The sequence below is a fragment of the Ictalurus furcatus genome, chromosome 21, assembly GCF_023375685.1.
Source record: "Ictalurus furcatus strain D&B chromosome 21, Billie_1.0, whole genome shotgun sequence".
Lineage (NCBI taxonomy): Eukaryota > Metazoa > Chordata > Actinopteri > Siluriformes > Ictaluridae > Ictalurus > Ictalurus furcatus.
Window position 1 is genome coordinate 4,090,100 of NC_071275.1, and position 23,054 is coordinate 4,113,153.

Sequence of the window (23,054 nt, forward strand, 5' to 3'; positions counted from 1 at the left end):
GAATAAGGTCAAACGTCTGCTGTACAGTCACGACACTACATGTTACACCTTATATATTACTAATGGTTATGAGAAGCAAAAATGTAGATGTATGTGAAGTTTATTTATCACAAGATAATGTACAGTCTCCTCTGAAAGTATTGGAACGGCAACTCCAATTCTTTGGTTTTAGCTATACACACTGACGACATTTGGGTTTGAGACCAAAAGATGAATATGAGACAATAGATCAGAATTTCAGCTTTCGGTTCCTCATATTTACATCTAGAACACGAGAGAACATGGTATCTTTGGTTTGAACCCACCCATTTTTCAAGTGATCAAAAATATCCTAACAGGTGATTGACAGGTGTGTCTTGTTGCCCAGGTGTGCCCTGTTAGATTGATTCTTTAAACAATTAATAACTCAGAATGTCTACTCTTAGCTTGAGACCTTGGTTTCACCTGTGAAGACTGTATTTGTTGTTTAAAAAGGATAAACCAACATGAAGATCAGTGAGCTGTCTTGAAGCTGAGAACAGAAAATCTATCAGAGAAAATCCATCAGAGCTGTTGCACGAGCATTGGGCATAGCCAGTGCTACAATTTGGAATGTCCTGAAAAAGAAAGAAACCACTGGTGTGCTAACAACCAGACATCAAACATGCTGACCAAGGAAAACAACAGCAGATGATGCTAGAAACACTGAGAGCTGTGAAGACAGACCCAAAAACAACAGTCAGTGACATCACCAATAACCTCCACAGAGCAGGGGTGAAGTTATCACAAGAAGACTTTGAGAGCAGAAATTAAATAAAGTGACTGCAATCACAAAACAAATGTGCTGTGCACGACATAGAAGTTTTCTCAGTGCGATAAATGTAGAATACATTCATAAACCACATTAAACTATATACAACTTGCACACTTAAAACACCGTATACTTTCATCTTTACACTGATATGTTGCATCACATTACATTCGCTGTCACCTCACAGATCCTGAGTTCAGGATACTGTCTGTGTGGTGTTAAGCATGTTCTTCCCCGTGTCCATGTGTGTTTCCTCTGGGTTCTCTGGTTTCCTCTGGTGAATGTATGTGTGCATGGTGTCCTGCGGTAGACCGGTGTCCCGTCCACAGTGTATTTCTGCCTTCCGCCCAATGTTCCTAAGAATGTCTCTGGATCCACTGTGACCTTGACTAGGACAAGGCAGTTACTGAAGACGAATGAATGACATTGAAACACCGACTCCTATTTTCATCGTGATCACAATTCTTTGCTTCCTTAAATGAATTAAACATAACTGACTGTGATAAGCCTTAGTAAGCTTGACTGTGGTGTGTTAAACCTCAGGTTCCCCAGTCGTGTGTTTTGTTACTAGTTTGAAATAGTCAGTCAGTCATTCATTTATTCAGAGTGTAACCGAGTTTGCATTAATTATATGAAAATTCATGTTACTAAACAGCAGTGTTATTTTGACTCAAAGATGTGTACATAAAGCGGATAATAATGAATTTTCTCTACAGTTAATAAATATGCAGTACAGTAAAAATAGTTTATTCCTTATTAGTTGAGAAATTATGAAAAATAACCTTAGTTTCAAAGTTTCGTGATTAATATTTAATACATTATTTTATAACACACACACCCTAATTCATGCAGTCAATCAGAGCATTCTGATTGGTTCTTCCCTTTTAATGAAATGAGCGTGACCAGGATAAGCTAACTTGTTTAAGAATTCTCCTGCTCACGCTCGTTGGTCCTTTTCGCCAGACGTGAACAACCAATCAGATCGCGCTTCTGAATTCCCTAGCCAATAGGAGCGAGCGGGTGCGTATTCTTGATGACACGGTGGGAGACGCACTCTTTCATCAGTGTGTATGAGAGGAGTCCGGCGTCGCCTGGCTTCTCCACATAAGTTTGCACTTGGCCTAATCAGCTGTTAGTGTAAGGTTTCATCCAGCGTACGAGCTTACAACATCGCGTGCTCACCGCCGTGTTATGGAACTAGACAAAATGGACGAAAACGATTGGAAATATCACGGAGAAGGGAACAAGAGCCTTGTTGTTTCTCACGTCCAGGTAATTGTGACAGGCGGCGACTGGGCTAGCCTAGCTAATTAGCAAACATGCTTCAAGTAGAACAAAAACAAAACTAGCCTTTAACCAAACCAGGCGTTTGAACGACTGACCGAGGCGACAAGCTAATGGCTAGTCGAAGCGTTCCTTTTGTTTAAAACTGCCTGAGTTTGCTGTTTCTTAGCTTGGCTAAGTCGCTATGTCGCGTCACGGTGTCATGCGCTAAGTTGCTCGAGGTACGCAGCAGACTAGCATCTGTTCACTTGTCCAGTCTTTTCTGGACCGCACCTCTTACTGTTTATTCTTCAGACATGTTCACGTTGTTTTATTTTTTTTTTTGGCTCGTTAAATCCTTCTAAAGTGGTCATGGCTAGCTAAATATTTAGCTGGGAACTAAGTAGGTATAGAAGTTGAACCCATGTGGGTTGTAGTCTTTGCATTATCCATCAGTAGATAAGAGAGACATTGATGTCCTACCACAGCAAAGGTCGCGTGACACGTTTGACACGTTTCTGACTTAAACCTGAGGTTGTGGGGAGAAGCCCATCGACCAGCTGTGTTCATCAGACCCAGTTTGGTTTACAGGCCACAGACTGCTGAAGAAACTTGAGCAGTGGGTTTTAACGCTGAATAATAACTCGGGACTTTTTTTTTTCTTATGGGAGATGTTTTGACTGATGTCCATCCAGATGGTTGTGAGATGGAGGAAGTGATCACTTCTAAATTTGGACTTGTTCTGCTTGCAGATCCTCAAAATCCTTCTCGGAGTTGTTCCACATTTATCGTAACAACCTATGACGGTTACAACTTAGTTTCTTTTTTAAAAATAAATAAATCTCTCACTCCTGCCCAGTTAGTAGACACAGTTACAAAGTATTTCATGTTTACGTCTTCTCTCATATTTTATTAACAGAACTTTTTTTCTAATAATCTAAACTGTGTGTGTGTGTGTGTGTGTGTGTGTGTGTGAATAACTAGAGAAATCTGGTTGTGGCAGGAATTTATTTGATCAACACGTTTGTCTTTGCTTAAAGTCCCCAAGAAATAAAACTTGAAGTTGTGTGTTTTAGTGTGAATAAGTTTCTCTATAAGCTAGTTTTTGCTAAACCGATGACCGAATTCACATTTAGAAGATATGTTTATTGAAAATTTACAGTCTCTCTCTGTACCACAGATGTGCATCAGCACTTTTGACGACCTCACCCTGCACTTCAGGTTCTCGTCCACTGAAATGCTCCTGTAGATTCTGAAGTGTCCCGTCCATATCGTTATAAAAAAACGAAGTTGTTGAGCGAGAGAAATCATACGTAAACGTGTCGTTTGGCTGCGCACATGTTTTATTCAGTTTTCCGACTGTATGTCGGTTAAGAAGGAAACCGCTTGAATTCGTCCACTTTATCGCTCAGGCTCAGGTCCGTATCATCATCAAGTACGGCTTAAGGGGTGGTCACGCTACACTTTTCGCTCCGTAGACTTCCGTTCATATGCCGGAGACTGGAAACACAAGTGTTATAAGAATATAAAATCAGCATCCAAAGAGAAGTTGCCTGGATTGCAGTGTCGCTGCATCCAGGAAATGATGGTGTATTTTAACATTGGCCTGCGATATCGTATTCGGAGTGTTGTCCGAAGAATTTTTGCGTGCTGAAAGTCCAGTGTGTCCGCTGCTTTAGCCTGGGCTGTGAGGTAACCTAAACACTACTGACTATTTAAAAAAATAATAAAATGTCCCACCCTGACTTCCTGACACGGTGCAAGTTACGTGATGTGATTTAGTTTGATTCTGGTACTAACTTCTTGGCTGGATCTGTAATTAAAATATTATATTTTTTTCTTCTCATTCCTGTAAGAAGTTAACGTTGTTTGATGCCATGACGGTTTGATACCGCAACAATTTTATCCACGTGGGATAACAACCAGGTTTTGCTGCTATCTCCTAAACGCAAAAGAACAAGAGGTTCTTTTCCCATTCGCTATTGTCAGCGATGTCCGATGTTGTCATGGTGACTGATCCAACAGAGAACATAAGGTAGATGGAAACGCTCGGGCTCTACACGACAGTTACTGCAGTGGTTCTGCTCGGTTAGTCAGTGAACGATGGTGTTGACGATGGTATCCGGATGAAAGTTGAAGCTTCGGAGTCGGGTTCGTTTGAGCCGAGCGTACAGATGAGTAAGTGAGAGAGCTGGATGAAGTGAGAGCTAAATCCTACTGCACCCCTATCCGCAGGTAGCATTGTGGGTAGTGCAGGAAACCGTTAGTTGAAGTGAAAATAACCCGTCTTAACTAAAGAGCACCGGATATTTATTCCTGATTAAGTCTCGGCTGCCACTGAGGATCACGTGTTTATAATCAAGACTTTTTCAGGGTGGCTTTATTTATTTTTCCCTTTACGTTGCCTAACCATAAGAAATCTGCTTCTTACTAAACATGATGTGCAGGGTTATAATGTCATACATGTGCAGATGTAGGGGGAAAAAAAGGGATGATGATTCCTGCTTTATCAGGAATCATAGTATTGTAATCACATGAGCACTTGAATAATCTTGTAGCTACTGGAGTTCGATAATCAGATTATTAGTGTGCACGTTAACACAGTGTTCTTGACATACTCTCTCTCTCTCTGTCTCTCTGTCTCTCTCTCTGGTGGGGATGGGAAAATACCAGCCAAAAGCACAAAATGTACAGACTAACCAAACTTCTTTGTGACTATGAATAAGTGTTCAGCTGCAGATTTGGAGAGATTATGGGTGTGGTGTTCAAACAACACATCAAAAGCTGCATGAGGACAACAAAAATCCTGTGTTTGCTTAACATGGCGATTTAAAAAAAAAAAAAAAAAAAAAAGTGTCTTTAGTTATTAAGATTATTTACGGTATATAGATACACAATGCTGTATCTTCGTTGACGATGTAAAAACAAGTTAGGCTAAATGTATAAATATGTCTGAAAGCTGTTCAAAGACGGGCACAGAGCAGGAGCTCACATCTGTATGTTCAACAGGCAGGAAGTTGGTGTCTTTTTAATGGAGTTGTAGGTGCACTAACATGTTTCTTTTATCAGCACTCCAGAGTCCTCCGGCTTTTGAAATACCCTTCTGAAGATGCAGAAAACACGCATCAGGTACAGGATTGTTTCATCACGTCACTATTTTGTGGTTAAATAAATGCTTTAATTCTACATAGTCTGCACTTCCCTTATAAACAATGTGGGCTGACAGGCTGGATGTTAATCATGTGAAGCAGCTCATGTTTTTAGATACTTGAAGAACTGGTTTATCTTCTGTCCCACCCCACAGACAACAGAGCAAGCTTTCCAGCACATACTTAACATAGTTGAGTATAGCAGAAACGTCATGAAGCCGTTGTTGGGGGAGAAATATGTGCACAGTGGAGTAAGTCGATATTTGTATTATTACTATTAATATTTTTCTTTAAAAGTTTAAACAAACATAATTGTGATTGCACTGTTTGATCACAGGGTGTTGCCTTTATGAGTGGACTGAACCTTGTTTTGAATGTCCACAGGAAGTTGTTAAACTCCCATTGGACTTTGTACGGCAGCTGTCTTTAAAGATCCAACAAGAACGCCCAGGTAAGGAAAATGGAGCACACTCAACCCATGTCACACTTTGTGATCGCTATTTATGTCTGTAACTGTGTAACTATCCATCTATGTATCTGCCTGCCTTTCTATTTGCTGGTCTATTTCTGGCCTGTATCAGTCTTTGCATCTGATGGTCAGTCTGTGTTATTCTGTCCCTCAGTCTGCCTGTCTTGTCTTTTTATTTTTTTATTTTTTTTTTTTACCCCCCCTCTTTCCCTCTTTTCTTTTGTCTCTATACTGTTCCTACTGTAAGTCCCTAAGCAATATCTGACACGAATACATTTCTGACCCTATCCCGTATATGTATAGTGCAATAAAATATTGTACCTCTAACGCCTCAGTGAAGCATGCAAAGCGCTCCACGCACAACTATACACCTTACACGTCAGAATTTTAGACACACTCATTCTTTCTTTCTTTTTTATATTCTTTCCCACATTTTAGAATAATAATAAAATCATCAAACCTCTGGAATAACAACTGTAACCATGGGAATTATGTTGTGGTGATGAATCCAAAATAATTTAATATTTCAGCATCTTCAAAGTAGACCCCCTTTTTGCCTAGAATTTAGAATTTCCAGAAATGTATTCTTGGCATTTTCTCGACCGATTTCTTAAGGAATCCCCTCGAGATGCTTTTTAAACAGCATTAAAGGAGTTCACACCTACGCTGGACTCTTATTGGCTGCTTTTCGGAATATTTCACTACAAGTCATCCGTTTATATAAATAAATATGTAAATAAAATATTAGTTTTCTAATGAAAGAAATTAATACGTCGGCATGATTATATTTTTGTCTACAAGACCGATTTCAAACATTTAATCGCACACCTTCAGATCGAAAGGTTTTGAAGATCATGAGAAACATTTCAGTCGCGTGTCCACAAACTTTTGACGGGTAGTGTATGTTACAATTATGTCAAGTGTAAGAGCAGATCGGCATGCAGAGCTACAGTTTCAGCAAAACAAGAAGTGCAATGCGTTACAATAAACATCCAGGACAATGCAGGTCACACCTAATGCACAAAAGCACAGAGCTAGGTTCATATGAGCCAGATGGAATAATTGTGCTTATACCATGGTCTGTCTGAATACTCGATTCTAATTGGCTGGAAGGTGTGCGTTCAAACCATGTGATGCACAGGTAATGTGCTGCCTATTAAGTATTGTAACCATAGTAACACACAGTTGCGTACAGTAGTTACACTTGCAGCTTCATTATTAGTAGAGACGTGGCACAGGTGGCTGGTTTTCTAAGGAGTCAGACCAGTAAGCGAACGTTTATAGATTCCACCTTCGTGATGACTGCAAAACCAGTTGTAATTTTCCGTGTCTTACTGATGAGCTCCACCTGCTCCCTGTGCCACGCTGCCTTCTGGGGGTTAAACGTTATTTAACAATGTTTAAATGAAGTTTGACTGTTTCTGTGGGTTAATACTGTTCCTGTTCTGCAGTGTAGAACTTCTCCTTTCTCCCATTCTCATGCAGAACTGCGGTGTGATAAAGTGATGGACACTTTCAGCGGATGTGGACTGCGCCTTCCCAACCTCACCCACCTTTCACCGTGCCACTTTGGAGATCGCCGACCTCCTCTGTGTGTAGAAATTAAGGTAACGACGGAAAACCGAAACTCTGTAAAAGCTCTGCCGTGACACTGTGCAAGCAGCTGATGTATTTTGTAAGATGCCCTAATCTTTAAGAATGATAAGGTCTGTTTGTAGCAGTACGTGAAAACGTAGACGAAGTGGTGCGTTTCCTGTGAGGATTTGTAAAAGAAGGTCAAAGGGCTAAAGTTACGTAACAGCACTTGGGTGTTTTATGAGCGTTTTGTTAGAGGTCATGAATGTAACTATTTTTGTTTTTAACTGGGGGGTGTTTTTAAAAATTAAAAAAAAAAAAAAATTTTTTTTTTTAGCCAAAATGTGGATTTCTACCCTTGTCAAGACATGTTACCAAGGACAGCAAGCGAAAAGTGTGCCGATTTTGTATGCATCAGCATTTTAAGGTGAGAAAGTATAAAGCAACTGTGATTTTACAAGCTTTTTTTTTTTTTTGTGATTTTACTTCTACTTTAATTGCAATTTAGTTTGATTGTACAATCGTCAAAAGATGTCCTGTTGTTGTGGTTACATTAATGAGAGATTTTAATGATCTTAAAAGATTTACGTTTTCGGTGTATTGGTATGTAAATTGAGCTTAATTGCAAATGTGATGTGGCTCAGTCAGGTTCTTTAATTAATTTTGTTTTCTCATTGTGTAGCTTGCCAATGGGAAGTGGAACAGGTTAAGCAGGTACTGTCCCTTGGATCTCTTCTCAGGGTGAGTGCTTATAAAAATATAATGAACTTGAGAAATAAATAAAACCACAGTGGATTTCATTGCTGAAAAGTAGGCCTTAATTAAAATTAGAAAAAGTGTAAACTCTAAGACTACTCCAAGTTGCCGTATAGGTAGGTGCGAGGTATAAATGTATTTTTATTTTAACACCCCCTGAGGTGTTGCTGATAAAGTCCACCAACCAAAAATATCCAGCCACGAGCGCTACTGTGGTCAGATACCGATGCAGGCTAGAGAATGGGCTCTCGTAAAATTTCATCGACCCCTTCAGTACAAATTTTATTAGCCTCATTTGAACTTGCTCAGTACTTTGAATATTTATTGGAGCTGTAGATCCCTCACCACCCCTAGAACACATTGTTGTTAAAACAATCATTCAGTTCTAGTTGTCATTATTTATAGGCATATTAACTGATCATGTTGGATTGTGATTTCCACCACTGTATCTCAGACCCCCTCACTATGATTTATGGATCCCCGGACCTCTTACTGCCCCACTTTAAGAACCATGGGGCTAGAGGATTAGTAACATGCTGTTCCAAGAAAGGATGAGGTAAACGGTACACAAGGTAGGCGTGTACTACAGTTGGGCAAAAGTAACCAAAATGCCAAGCAATAGACAATGTGGTGGTAACGAAATAATGACTCAGTAGTTTACGTTTAGTCATTTAGCAAGCAGTCTTGTACAGAGTGACTTACAGAACATGCGAACAGTTGAAGGCACTGTGATATAAAACCTGCAAAGATTCAAGGTTAAACCCTAAAATGGTGTGTGTGTGTGTGGAGATATGCTGCCTGAAGAGAAAGGTATTTAGAAGTTTGAGAAGGAATAATGATCTCAGGCTGTCGGGTGGCTCGGGGGGATGAAGCTAGGACACTGTAGCAGCAGAACCCTACGTTGTGAGCATGTTTAGATGTCAGAGTAGGCCCTGATGTGGAAGTTAGGCTGCGTGTCCATCAAAGGCCAGTGTGGTTTTTAAAGTGTGTGTGTGTGTGTGTGTGTGTGTGTGTGTGTGTGTGTGTGTGTGTGGGGTTTGATATAGATACCAACCCAACCTGAACCCCCCCCCCCCCCCAATTGTTTGCAATGGGAGTGTTGCATGTTTTAAAAAAAAAAAAAAAAAAAGGGGACCAGCAGCATGAAGAGGTGCTGAGCATCTATTCTGGCTGCCGAGAGTTGAAAAATGTCTTTGGGTAAAACGTAGTGGTGGTCACGGTCTCTGTGGCGGAGGGGTGGGACAAATAATTCTCCGACCCCAAAATCTCTTGGACCTATGTAGACTAGTCTGTCCTCTTTCTATGTGCTTCATCCATCCCTTCATCCAAAGCAAGGGCTAGAGCAAGCTAGCACTAAAATCGCTGTATGTGTGAACATGACATTAGAGTGATGAAGGTTCGAGCAAGGGTTCTCAGACTTTTCCAGCCAGGGACCTATTTAATTAAATAAATCATGAACCCATAATCCAACTATTCAAACATTAGGCACATTATTTCAGAGATGTGTGTGTATTAGTACAATGTGTATATATGGCTGTTTATAGGTGCTATAGAGATTCCTTTTATTTTTATTTTTTTAAACATTTTTATTAAAATATTCATTATTATCCAGTTGATCTACAGCTCCAGCTCAATGGTAGTCTGAACTCTGTATACAAATGAATAACAACATTTCTATTAATGCAATGAAATTTGCTGATGTAACAGCAGGGTTTGTTACTATGAGGTGTGACTGTGTGTTAGGAAATGTAGACTGCAAACATGAAAAACAAAGCTTTGTGTGAAATTGATTGCATTTTCATCTCTCGTTTTCACTGGTTTTAAATACATTATGAATGCACCAGCATCATCTGACTCATACGTTTAATTGTGGGCTTTCATTAAGTGATCCATTTCTCAACAAATCATTCAACGAGTGAACTTTAGTCAGGCTTTCTATTATTTGGCCACATCAAATTCACATCACTCTTCCACATCAGATGTTTGTAAAAGGTGTTGTATGGCTTTTAATAATTTACCTCTTGACTCATAAGTGAAATGGAAAGATGGACGCCCATCTCTAACTTTCATTAAAGCCTCTCGCAAAAAATATAAATATACGTGAAGTTATTTGTGGAACAGAATCTAAAATACATCTTGGAGAAGCTGCACGTGGTAATTTGCTTTTCTTTTCTAGGAGCAAACAGCGAATGTACGTTGCAATCAAGAACCTATTGGAAGAACCACAAAACAATTTGAAAATATTTAAGGTAAGTTAATGGCTCGTGGATCATGTAATAAGACCTCAGTGTGAAACCCTGAATCTAAAAAAATCCATTAAAATAATTTGTATAGAATATTAGAGACTGAGTCACCAGTTATCTCTTAAAATACCACTCTGACATGTTCACCCAGGCGTTTTCACACCAGTACACACATCCAGACCCTGGTGCAAGTCTCACGTCACCCATGGTATTTTCCAGTTTTAGGTGGTGGGTGGATTGCAGAAGATGATCTCATAATTTAACAAAAGAGAAACAAACCGTTATTTGAAACTGCCTGCTTTAGGTAGCAAATTATACGCAGGGATTGTTAAATTTTGTGCTGAAATGTGACCTTCATAGTTATTAATTGGTAGTAATGAATTCCTCCTATCATGACCCGTAACACAGTCAAGACATTGTGAATGTTCATAGCTGGCTAAATGAAATGAACAGCAAAGAAGGGTGTATTATGGGGCTTTCACTGGACAGTGTGGGATCATATAGCAATAATTACACAACATTTTGCTGAAGTTTCTATTGCCCAGGTGACCTGTACTATATCCAGTCTGAATATGGCTACCCTTGTTGCTAGTGTCCCAAGAGGGGTGTATCTGCTAAAAATAGACCATTGATTGATTGGTCAGATGTCGTCCATTTTGGATTTAAAAAAACCCCCCACAGTAGGTACAATAGCTTTTCTACTGAACAGTTTAGAGTTCTCCAGAGGTTGCTTTCAGTAGCGTTTTACTAATTACATAACTAAGTACTTGTGCTCATCTACAAACCTCCTTATAACCTTCAGAGAACTCCTCCTACTTTTACTACTGTAGTTGATCAAGACAGAGGTGCCAACATTTATGGTATCGCCATAGCATTTTATGACTTTTGCAACTTGCTATGATGACATGGGAAGACACCTTTCTGCTTTTTCAGCTAATGCAGCAGTCAGTCGGCCACTTATCACTGACTTTGACCTGTGAATTTATGAGCCTCTGTCTTGTGAGCCGGTAGAAAAAGAGGAGAGGGCTGTGCCTTTTGGTTGGTGAAAATAATGTAGATGGGCATCAACTAAATAATTAGTAGTATGGTGCTGTACTTACCTGGTTAACTTGGCAGTTAGACCTGATGGTGGGTTACTCCTACAGTTCTGTGAAAATGTTGCATCGTATTGTGCAGAAATTAGCAAGTGGAATCTGATCTAATTGTATTTGCCAGTGTATACGCTGAAATGGTGTTGGACGGCTCGCTGTAGCTGATGAAAAGTACCAGGCTGCTAAAATGGAAAAAGCTGATGGTAAAGACGTTAACATAAAAGCCGGGTAAAGACTAGTATGAGGCCTGTTGTAATTTACACTGGCAAGGAAAACCCTAGCGACAGGACTGAGTTGCACACTGGGTTTCGCAGGGACTTGCACACCTTATCAGTTGTAATGAATGGTGGGAAAGTCTCGAAACGTTATCTGGTCCCACAGTTGTACTACTGTGAGACGATTGCCATGACCTGGTTGACTGAAAACACAAACGAGGTCACAAACAGGCTTGACCGCATTACTGCTGGTTTGACATTTTGTTAGGAAATAGTGTGACGTGTTTTCAGGAGGTTGCAGTGTCCATTTTAAGAACAGCGTTGTGTGAAATGCTCTAAAACTTTAGTAGTTGAGTCATTTTAGGATTCTGTTTCAAGTAATGGGACTTTCAAGAACATGGACACATCTTTTATTTCCTGTTGACTGGTACTGCTTGTTTGTAATGATGCTGTTCCATGCATTTGCATCCAAAAGACCTGGTTCATGGCTAAGTTTCATTCTGGCTTCTGAAACTAGTGAAACTGGAATCCCGTGCAATTAAGGACTTCATTAAAATTCAAATGAGCAGTGGGCCTCTAGGCTACAGACTAAAATAATCACCCATGTGCTGTTTAGATGGTTAGTATTGTCATAGCATTTCTGGTTATAACACACGGCTGTGCCATGCAAATATACACTTGTTTGCGTGTGTCTCTGCCCCTGCTGCCAGTGTAAAGGCCACTTTGATTGATGAGCATGTCTGTTCGTGTTGTTGCTATGGTCTAGTGTAAAAATGGACCAGCTCCAAACTGAGCTGTGGTACAGTGTATTTCGGAGATAAAGGCAAGTCACTAGGTGTGTACTGGGGCTGTCAATACAAATGTAGCTGTTTGAATATTAGAATATTGGTGATATTAAAAAGTATTTCTTCTGTTTTTATGTACATCTTGTACTAAATTGTTTCAGAAACTAAAACTATCCATGATAAAATAAAGGCAGCCTGAGTAAACACAAAATACATTTTTTTTTAAATGATATTCATTGAACCAAGAAAGATGTATCCAATACCAATTGGGCTTTTGTGGGAAAACGTATTTGCCCCCATAGATACTAATTCCCCATATCTATGAATGAAGTTGGTTAAAAGGTCTTGCCCAGTAACACACTATGCCAAAATTTAAAGAAATTCCGGAGATGATGATGAAGGTGATTGAAATACATCAGTCTGGGAAGGGTTACAAAGCTATTTCAAAGGCTCTGGGACTCCAAAGAACCACAGTGAGCGCCAAATGGAAAAACTTGGCACAGTAGTGAACCTTCCAAGAAGTGGCCGACCTTAACCACTGCTAACCCAGAAGAATATTGAGCATCGTCTGAATTTTGCCAAAACGCATCTTGATGATCCTCAAACCTTTTGGGAGAATGTTCTGTGGACTGATGAGTTGAAAGTGGGACTGTGCGGAAGACAGGGGTCCCGTTACATCTGGCGTAAACAAAACACAGATTTCCACAAAGCACATCATACCTACGGTCAAGCATGGTGGAGACAGTGTGATGGTGTGGGGATGCTTTGCTGCTTCAGGGTCTGGACAACTTGCAATAATTGAGGGAAACATGAATTCCTCTCTCTACCAGAAAATCCTAAAGGAGAATGTCCGGTCTTCAGTCCGTAAGTTTGAAACTCAAGTGCAACTGGATTATGCAGCAAGACAATGATCAAAAGCACAGGAGTAAGTCCTAGTCCTAGAAGTAAGTGAAAGACTGATCTCCAGTTATCTGAAGTGTTTGGTTGCAGTTATTGCTGCTAAAGGTGCCACAACCAGATTCTAAGTTAAAGGGGGCAATTGGTTTAAGGGGCACTTTGCATCTAAAACCGGTTAGAGTGATTTTAATGTTTGTGTGCTTTTTTTAAAATTTTTTTTATTTTTTTATTTTATTTTTTTTTTTAAATTCAGGGTGGAGAACTGATATACAGCTGCAAAGACGATGCCAAGCAACAACCAGACTTAAATGAGCTCGTCCAGCACCTGTGGCCCTACTTCCACCACAGCAACGGTAACCAGTCCAGCGTGACTGTTCTCAGTGAGTTCATTCAGCTGATCTGCAGCGCTCTGCTGAGCACCGGAGACTCCAATCGCTCCGGGGAACAGAGGAAGGTGCAGCTCGCTGAAAGCAGAGTGCTCTGTGAAGCCAGTCCACTCCACCGAGATCTGCTACGCAATGGTGAGGATAGCTTCTTACACTTAACTGAAGGAAAACAAAAATCTATTTCATTTGCAGTAGATGACGACTTCACCACAGATGATTTACAGCCGAGAGATTTCTGACCTATTTTTTTCCTGCTCTATTTGAATTGACTGTATATCTCGTAGCGGTAACATCTAAGCTACCAAAGCTTACTTAGCTTTACCCCTTTCACTCGCCTTTTAACATGACCTTAAAATTCTTTCACTTTTATACATGTAGGATCTGAGAAACTCTTTCAGCTCTGTCACTGCAGCTGAATTCTTCTGGCAAACTGCCAACAAAATTGGGTTTTTGACAACAGTTGGGCTTGTTACTGCCTGTAACATACTTTTATACCTCCACGTTAAGAGAACAAATACACTATATGGCCAAAAATCATGGACACCTGACCACACACACACACACACTGAACATCCCGATTCCAGCTTTAGTTCCCCTTCAGCCACAAGAGCATTAGTGAGGTCAGGCATTGGTGTAGGCTGAGGAGGCCTGGCTCACAATTGGTGTTTCAATTCATCCCAAAGCTGTTCAGTGGGGTTGAGGTCAGGGCTCTGTGCGGGACTTCTTCCACACCAACCTTTATGGAGCCCGCTTTGTGCACAGGGGCATTGTCATGCTGGAACAGGTTTGGGCCTCTTGGGCTGCATTTATACTGCAGGACTTGTCTTCTTTTAAAAGTGACCCATATCCGGTATCTGCATTTACACTAAACACTTCGTGAAACAATCCGAGGTAGAGGTCACCGGAAGCTTAGGCCAAAAAGGACGTAAAAACGGCACAATTTGCAATGGAAGCAAATGAAAATGTAATACAAGCCTTTGCTTTCCGCACCATATTTAAAGGTAAGCAAATCACCGGCCTCTTAGGGCGGGGGCAAAAAAGGAGAGCCCTTGTTGAATTGTTTTTACAGTTGGTGAATTGACGACATTCACCACCGTCGCTCGTTTCAATGACGTACGACTCGCGTTGATGGAGGGGATATCCGATCTGTCCGCTTACATGGCAGACGCAAACGCGCATATCCGATTCATTTCCACGTATGAATGAGGCCTGAAATGGATCGGACAGTATCGGAATCATGTCAGAACGACAATCATCAATTCCCCCTGCTTACACATTCATGGGTCATATCCGACATGTGCCACATGGGAGGATAAAATCGGAATTCGGTCACTTAACCATGTAGTGTAAGTGCGGCCTGAGTGCTTGTATCGGGCAACAGTTTAGAGGAAGAAGCACATATGGGTGTAATGGTCAGGTGTCTGCAAACTTTCTGTAACTGTAAAACAGCTCACATTACGTGTTTTTTCATGTTTGTATGATTTTTAAAATTTTCTTTTAATTTTATTTGAGATTTTAATAAACCCACAATCCTAAATGGTTGATATACTGCTTGATGGTACACTACATGATGGTAGATGGTTAAATAAGTGCACAGTAAACCTTGTTGTAATCCCACTTTATTAAACCAGACGTGACCCCTGCATTGCTTCTGCACAGTGGTGTCATGCTCTGCTGATCGGTCTATTTTTGTAACGTGGCTAGAAGGGGAACCAGCAAGGACGTGTGCCAACTTCTTACGTGTTTTTTGCTGCTTTCCATGAACACGGTCCTGCTAGAAACATGCATACAATACACCATCACAGAACAGACGTGTGTGTGTGTAAACAAAGCATTGTAGAAGCTCCACTTTGTCACTACTGCACGCTTTTCTAGCACTGTTCAGAAGTTAGACTACTGCCGTGGAGAAACCGCGGTCAGTGTGCGACGTGGCACCACTACGCTGTTTCGATCAGGCTCAAGTTATGACGTTTTGTAGTGTTTAATCATGATTTTAATCATAACTAGGGTTGTATATTTCTTGAATCTACCGTTTTAAATGACCACTCTTGATCACAAAGTAGTATTGATGCTATTCCTTTCTCATTCACACTCAAAAAACAAAAACAAACAAAAAAAAAAGGCACACAAAGAAGACCTTTCACACACGCGTCATATTCTGGTGCTAGCCCGGCTGTCACCATACACTCGTGAGGAGAGAGCGCAGTTCATTTGACCTGTTGATTGTGATCTAAAAAAAATGAAAGTGAAGCATTCGTGTGGTTCAGCACCAACGTGAATAGTAGGGGCTGTGTAGCGTGGTGAGATATGATGTTCCCAACAGTGAACAACCTACAGCGGTCTCAAATCACACACACGCACTATTCTGGATAGCTGTTGACTCTTATAATTAAACATATTTCCCTGTCACAGTTGGTGTTTGGGGGGGGGGGGGGGGAGCTCGTAGTCTTCGAAACGTACTGAAAATGTCTTTGTACTAATCATCTGAGCATTTTTATTTTGAGATGCAGTCGAGCATAACAATAGCGTTGAAGTTTTAAAGAGAAGTGAACGGCTTGTCTGTGTCAACGTTTTCGTGCTGCCACACACACACTTTTGGCATAATGTTAGTAAACATTTTACAGGTCGACATGGAAACCTGACAGATAAGGATGTTTTGGTTCGTGCATGCCATCCAGAGACTGTTACTGTAATCCTGTGAGGATGTGAACAAGTATAAACCAGGCCAGAAATAGCAGCGTTATGCCATTATACCACAACTGAAATTGAACCCTGAAAGGAGGATGCATGCATGAAATCAAACAATCTGACTGTTAAATATAAATTTTATAAACTGAATAAGTAATGCATTGTACGAAATGATATATAAATAAATAATACTACAAAAAACAAACGAGAAAACCCCGCAGCCTGCTTGGAGCCAGCATGAGTTTAGTTTTTTTTTTTTTTCCACCTGTGTTCAATAAAGGTTGCACTCTGTGACTTTACAAGCTCTATAGCGTATCTGTCTAGCTGTTGCTTCTATGAGCAGTAGGTTTTATAACACCATATGAGCGAGTGAACTGGCACGTCTGCACGTGTGAGGTCTGTTACGTCTGTATTTAACACACAGCTACGTATGTTTTCTGTTCGGTCACCAAGAAGAGAACTTTTTTATTATGGAGCCCAGGTCATCTTTTCGTTGTATTTGCAGGCGGTCCCGGTCTTCCCAAAGACTGCGTCCTTGCCAAAATCCTCCAAACCCAGATGATGGACAACCTTGACATTGAAGGCCTTTACCCACTGTACAAGAGAGTGGAGCAATATCTGGAGGAGTTTCCTAAAGAGAGGTTTATTTATTTATTTATTTATTTATTGATTGATTGATTGATTGATTTATTTATTGATTTATTATTATTATTATTATTATTATTTTTAAAACCTTAACAACTCCACTAGACTGTAATGGGGTTTTGTAAGCACTAGATGGAGTAAACGCACAAGATGAGCTATGAACTTTTAGTTCTAATGTGTAATGAGTTATGAGTACCACTAGGTGGCGCCCGTATGTAGCGTGATTTTTAAAAAAATATATATTTTTTTAAATTCCTATTTTCATATTTATCATTTAAAGCAATTTCTTTAAACGAATAAATAAACATTAGTAAAAGTAATACTCTGAATCTAATGCACCAGTACACTGATGATATTCTGTGGGGTTCAGGAACAGATTACAGATGGACGGTCCTTACGATGCGAGTTTCCTGGAGAAGGTGAAAAAGTGTCCTGCAGAAGATGACTGCTCTATAGAATACGCAGTCGGAAAGGTAACGCCGTGAATCGTATTTGCTCTTTTAAGTGTTTTTGAAGGTAATTTAAGAACATGTACTGACTCCAGCTTCTGAAATAATCTAGGTTCTTCAGTACAGAGTAGCAATGACCGCTAAGGATTGCTCCATCATGATCACATTTGCACCTTGTGGGGAAGATGAAAAGTGAGTATCATTCGCTATGTGTACTGTGTGTGTGTGTGTGTGAGAGAGAGATTTTAAACGTGTGGCGGCCTGGGAAAACTCTTCACATGGCCCCGTTGACATCTACTGTATATATTTCTTCATGCATGCATTTCAAAGTTGGGTTTTTTATTTATTTTATTTTATTTCTTTCAAAGTCTGCTTAGACTTAAGCAAATTGGACTCAAAGATTTCACCCCCATCGTCGTCTCTTCACTCGATCTCTGTACACATTGTTGTCTTTTTTGACCGCTTCCTAGAGTTCAGACATGGTGACATCTAACAGGTTTTTTGCAGACCGTCTACAGTGACTGGAAAACAGCTGGTACTGTTTACCATCTTCTCAAATATGACTAGCTGTTTTTCTACCATAATGCGTTGCTCAGTGACGGAAACATGACCTAATTTAATCACATTAATCCATTTACCAGAAACTTACTCTCCGCTCCTGGCGTCATCACGAAGAGTAACACTTCTAATAATTCATCTTCTAACACATGACACTTTTCTTAGTCTGAACGCTTTGTTCTGCTGTTGTGTTGCTTAGTGACGGACTTACACACGATGATTTGAAGGTGTGTGCGCTCTGTATTGTTAGTTATTGCTAATTTAAACCAACAGTAAATTCTACCAGGTTGGCAGACATTCATTTTAAAAAAAAAAAAAAAAAAAAAAGAAAGACGGATGATGTATAAAATTTTCATATTTCACATCAACCCAATGATGGCATATTTGAAATACAAACGTTTATTAAAACTAACAGGCAGACGAAGTGGAATCTTAAGTTATGATCTGTGGTAGGGCCGGGTGATGTATCGATTATAATATCGATATCGTGATTATGCAATACACGTTTGAGATATCGTTGGTATGGTTATGTATAAAAATGTTTAAAAAATTAATAATTTAATGGTACTGAATAGATGCTGTTAATTTGAAGGCATTAACAAGATGTATCGTCAGACTCTGTTTAACGGGTTTGTTTATTTTACTACGGTTTTGCAGACAGTTTATTAGCTAAATTATATAACGTGATGCGCATCGTTTTAACGTGCTCAAGCATCGCGATATGATATTTTTGTCCTATGGCCCAGCCCTAATCTTTGGAAACAATAATAAAAAAATTTTGCTCTCTCTCTCTAAATATAAAATTAGTTGTCATGGTGAACAAAATTGCACCAAACTGTAAGTAAATGGAAATCCACACTTCTTGTGATGAAGACAAGCAGCACTGTGTAAAGAGCCTGGAGCCACTAGGCTGTGCTGTAGTCATCCTGTATAACAAGGAAACACAGCAGGAGTGTAGAGCCTGTGTGCGGGTCTGAAACGGACCTGAACGATTTAAGGCGAGAACTGAATGTTCTGAATAAGAAAATAAGCTGTTTCTCTCTCGCTCTATCACACATTTATATATATTTATATTTGCTCCTAGATGAGTGGCTGCTCTGTGTTTATGGAGAGACATGTACATTATACTGATGAGAGGAGTCGGGTTACTCGGAGTGAACGTTGGTAAAAGGGTTGATGAGTAATTTGTGCTCGGTGTTTCTAGCCGTTTTATGCAGTAAATGTGTGTGCAGACATTCAGACCCTGCTGATGTGGTTTCACGCTCGGTTCCTCTCTTTCAACAATGACTCACACAGAAGCTAGCCTAATTAATTAAGAACTCCTGCTCGTAAAAGAATCTTCAGTGCGCTAAAGTGGAGCGAGTGAGTCAGGGACCTGAGCGATGTCTGTCTATAAAATGCTATATTAAAATCAAGACTGATGCATGACTGACCCTCGTATATGACGTGTGTATGTTTCTCTGTGCAGACGAAGTTAAGGTGGGTGTGACTTGTGGTTCTGATTGTTCTTTAAAAACTCTGCTTTGTTCTTGCAGACTACAGCCTCATTTAGAAATCCAGCCGACAAAATCTCGTTTCGCGTTCTCGGTCTCCATCCTGGATTTGGACCCCAAACCGTACGAGAGCATCCCGCACCAGTATAAACTCGACTCCAAAATCGTCAACTATTACCTGAAGAGCACACATGCCACACAGGAGCTGCCTCCCTCCAGCCTTTACACTGAGCGGCAGGACTGCATGCTGCTCTTCCACCCTGTATGAACCTCGCTTCCCTCACGTCCCTGCTGCTTCACAAGCAAACAGGCAAAAGGCAAAAACTGATCATGGAATGCACCATCTATGTGTAGTATTCGGTCACTCCCCAACCCAAACCCACCCCCAAAAAAAAACAGTAAAAAAAAAAAAAATTAAGATGCGTGCCATGTTTTTGTAATGTGGGAAGTGACAAATCTTCAGGGAATGAAAAGAACAGAGAGGAAGGGCATGTTGGGTGGTCATGTGACCCACAAGAGCATTCTAGTGCCAAAAGTGGCTTTCTTCACTTGTTTCTGCTCGGTGTGGAGTGATGGTGTCTGTGTGTGGAGACTAAAGTGATAGTTAATTAACATAAAGATGGATACTTGATGTTAAATGAGACTACTACTCCATAACGTTTAGGTCTGTGACCACTGACATTTAATAAGGATTTACAATATGGCTAGAAGGCTGAATGAATGCTGAAGCATTTAGCTCAACGCCATCACTTTTCGTACGTTCAGTAAGTACTGTACCATGGTTAGTATTTATGTTGAGTAATCAAGCTTCTCAAGTCACCTTTGATGGGGCGCTTTTTTTTTTTTCTTCTCCCCTTTGCTCCATGTTTAACAGAAATGCACATTGCATGCTGATGACGGTGTTTAATCACTGCAGATGTTTGCTGCTTAATTTGTTCCTAATCCGTTATGCTATTATTGAAGTCCCCTCCCCCCCTCACTTTTTCTGGCCTAATCTCCATCTACCTTAAGTGTAGCACATGTGCAATTACCACAAAAAAATCTCTGGTCATTTGCATGCTACAGACACAGTGGCTGTAGAATGGGGTGTGGCGGGGGGCGGTTATTCTTTTACGTGCTGGAGAGATGCTGTTTTGGAGAACACTGAATTGAGCTGGGCTCTTGTTCGGCCCTAAACCAGACTACGCGGTGGTTAATATAGGTTTTACGTGCGGACCAAAGGCATCCAACACACAAGTTTGCACATAGGAATATAATGAGCCAAGCTGGCACGTTCCATAATTGAGTGACCTAAAGAAATTTGTTACATCTTTAATGGCTTGTTCTTTATAATAAAGTAGTTTAACGAGTTGCCTGTGGCTCAGTACATACGTCTGGCCCGTTTCATTACAGCAGAAAGCACAGCGTTATCCATGGCCAAATCTTTTATAGCGACAAATGTAAACTTTCCAAACGTCAGTTCTTTAACTCAACACTCTACGTCGCAATCGAGGACTCTACACCTGTGCGTATAGTCGAGGGTCGCACCAGCTGATAAATGACGAATGCATGTCTGTGTTCATCTACAGACTCGTAGTGCGTCGATGCTTTGGTCAGTGCTGGTTTTTAAAAAAAAAAAGAAAATTACTTTCTAGCTCCGGTGTGGTCTAGCGATTGCTGTGCCTAATGCTATTTTAAACCACTAAAGTTTTTGTTTCTCTTATGTAGTTGAACAACCGAATGATTTCATGACTGGGCTTTTTTTTTTTTTATTTAAACTGCATGTTTGCGCACAAGATGGTTCTCGAGGCCTTAACCTACAGTTCAGAGGATTTTCTTGGACAACCTTTAATATCGGCTAAACTCTTTTACTGTTCCTCCTAATGTACCTCTGTAAGTGTTTGTACTTTGCTGCAGATTTTTAGTTCAGTAGTCATATTACATGAGCGTGGAAAAAAGAAAAACAGAACATTTTTGTAGTTTAAAGTGAAACCAGATGTCAATGTTACTCTAAAGCAAGAGATACAAATTTATTTGTGCAAAACCAGACATTTGTGGCTTTTTTTTTTATTTTTAAAATGTATTTTTTTTTTATTTTTTATAAAAACAAACGATTTGATGTACGTTGCCAGTCAAAAGTTTGGACACGTGGAGTTTGTCTTTATTACAGTTTAATCACGAACACAGAAAAAAGGTAACTTAAGGAAGAATATGAAACCAGTGTTCCACTAAAGACCTAAATCTTCAGTGTGTCTAATAAATAGAGGAGCGTCTGTAAGGTTAATTAGCAAAGTGTATATAGATGTAGAAAACGCTCTATATCAAGTGTGCTAGTATTTAATAAAGGAAAAAAAAAAAAAAATCAAGACAAATGTCATTCTACTACAGTGTAAGTAGAGCGAGCAAGATCTTGGCCTGTTAATTTCTCCAAGTTAACTGTTTAATTCTCTTAATCTAAGTTAATTTTTACAGTAATTGAAATTTACCAAAGCATCGATTTAATTAGGAGGTGAAAACTTTTGATTGGCAATGTGTCTGTGTGTGTGGCTAAGGCTGAATCTGACGTCTGTGACATGGTTAACTTGCAGGGAGCAAAACGTTGACTGACTCACTACAACAAACTAAAGGCCGTGTACTTTGCTAAACTGAAACCCAGGTTGTTCTTAATCCTCTCAAGAAAATCACGATCACTGTGATGCAGATAAAGTAAGGACTAAACTATTCGCTATTACAAAAGACAAAGTGGATTTTGCGGTCACGTTTTTTCTATTTAAATTATTTATTTTTCTAGCTCTTGTCTAATGATGTATATTTACGTATGCTGTGTGCACTCGTGTACATGTGGTGACAGAATGTGTACAGATGGCATTAATAGATTTCTTAATGGGTGATACAGTGGTGTTTATACTTAATAAAATTATAAAGAAAGTATACATGTGCCTGGAGAATTTGTGTTGCCTGATTTGTTCAAAAGCATACAGATTGTATTAAACTTTCGATCGTAGCTTCCACTCCAAACGCCGTCAGAAGACTCTGAAAGCAGCCCGGTGCCGACTCCACCACGCTTTCCGTATCCAGTTTTTGAGCTGTTAAAAAACGGCAGGTGTCATCGGTGAGGACTCGTACTTTTAAAAAAAAATATTTGTACATGGAATAACGGTGACAATATTACATCAAGATGGTCTCAGTCCTACAGCATAGATAATAACATCTACCACTACACAAGTAGTGTGGTGCTTGGAAGTCATGAAAATATAAGTACAAGTTTTGCATAACTGTCTTGACCACTCTTCCATGCAATGTTCTTTCAGTTGCATACTGTTTGAGGGGGGGGGGGGGGGGGTGTGGTGTGTTTTTTCTTCTTTCTCGCATGTTCTGCCTGGTTCAAATAGCCCCTGCAACATTTCAATGGGATTCAAATCTGGGCTTTGACTTGCTGCCCATCTGCAGTTTGCTAAAGATCACGTGGACAAGCCAGAAGGCTATTGGAAAAATGTTTAGTGGACGGATGAGACCAAAATATAACTTTTGGTTTAAATGAGAAGCGTTATGTTTGGAGAAAGGAAAACACTGCATTCCAGCAGAAGAACCTTATCCCATCTGTAAAACATGGTAGCGGTGGC

General features: G+C 40.0%; 2 protein-coding genes across 2 annotated transcripts in view; one reads left to right on the plus strand and one right to left on the minus strand.

Moving 5' to 3' along the window:
• The first annotated feature begins 1,819 nt into the window (after positions 1–1,819).
• ippk (inositol 1,3,4,5,6-pentakisphosphate 2-kinase) lies at positions 1,820–22,359 on the plus strand. The gene is made up of 13 exons (XM_053653143.1): positions 1,820–2,062; positions 5,123–5,182; positions 5,358–5,453; positions 5,587–5,653; positions 7,157–7,278; positions 7,584–7,673; positions 7,929–7,987; positions 10,179–10,251; positions 13,487–13,754; positions 16,813–16,948; positions 17,323–17,425; positions 17,514–17,593; positions 19,495–22,359. Exons 1-13 carry the CDS (start codon positions 1,982–1,984, stop codon positions 19,718–19,720), a joined length of 1,461 nt encoding a protein of 486 aa, XP_053509118.1. The 5' UTR covers positions 1,820–1,981; the 3' UTR covers positions 19,721–22,359.
• Position 22,360: 1 nt separating this feature from the next.
• The window catches only part of cenpp (centromere protein P), an 88,334-nt gene continuing 87,640 nt past the window's right edge, over positions 22,361–23,054 (minus strand). The window contains exon 9 of the mRNA XM_053653146.1: positions 22,361–22,517. Within this exon, the coding sequence (XP_053509121.1) occupies positions 22,399–22,517 (119 nt within the window). The 3' untranslated portion in view covers positions 22,361–22,398. The remainder of the gene's footprint in view (positions 22,518–23,054) is intronic.

What these genes read in the sequence shown, in the direction of transcription:
- ippk (XM_053653143.1), top strand. Translation starts at nt 1,982, where the DNA reads ATGGAACTAGACAAAATGGACGAAAACGATTGGAAATATCACGGAGAA. An exon ending in ATGCAGAAAACACGCATCAG is followed by an intron (nt 5,183 to 5,357) that starts GTACAGGATTGT and finishes CCCACCCCACAG; the next exon opens with ACAACAGAGCAAGCTTTCCA. An exon ending in CTCTGTGTGTAGAAATTAAG is followed by an intron (nt 7,279 to 7,583) that starts GTAACGACGGAA and finishes TTTTTTTTTTAG; the next exon opens with CCAAAATGTGGATTTCTACC.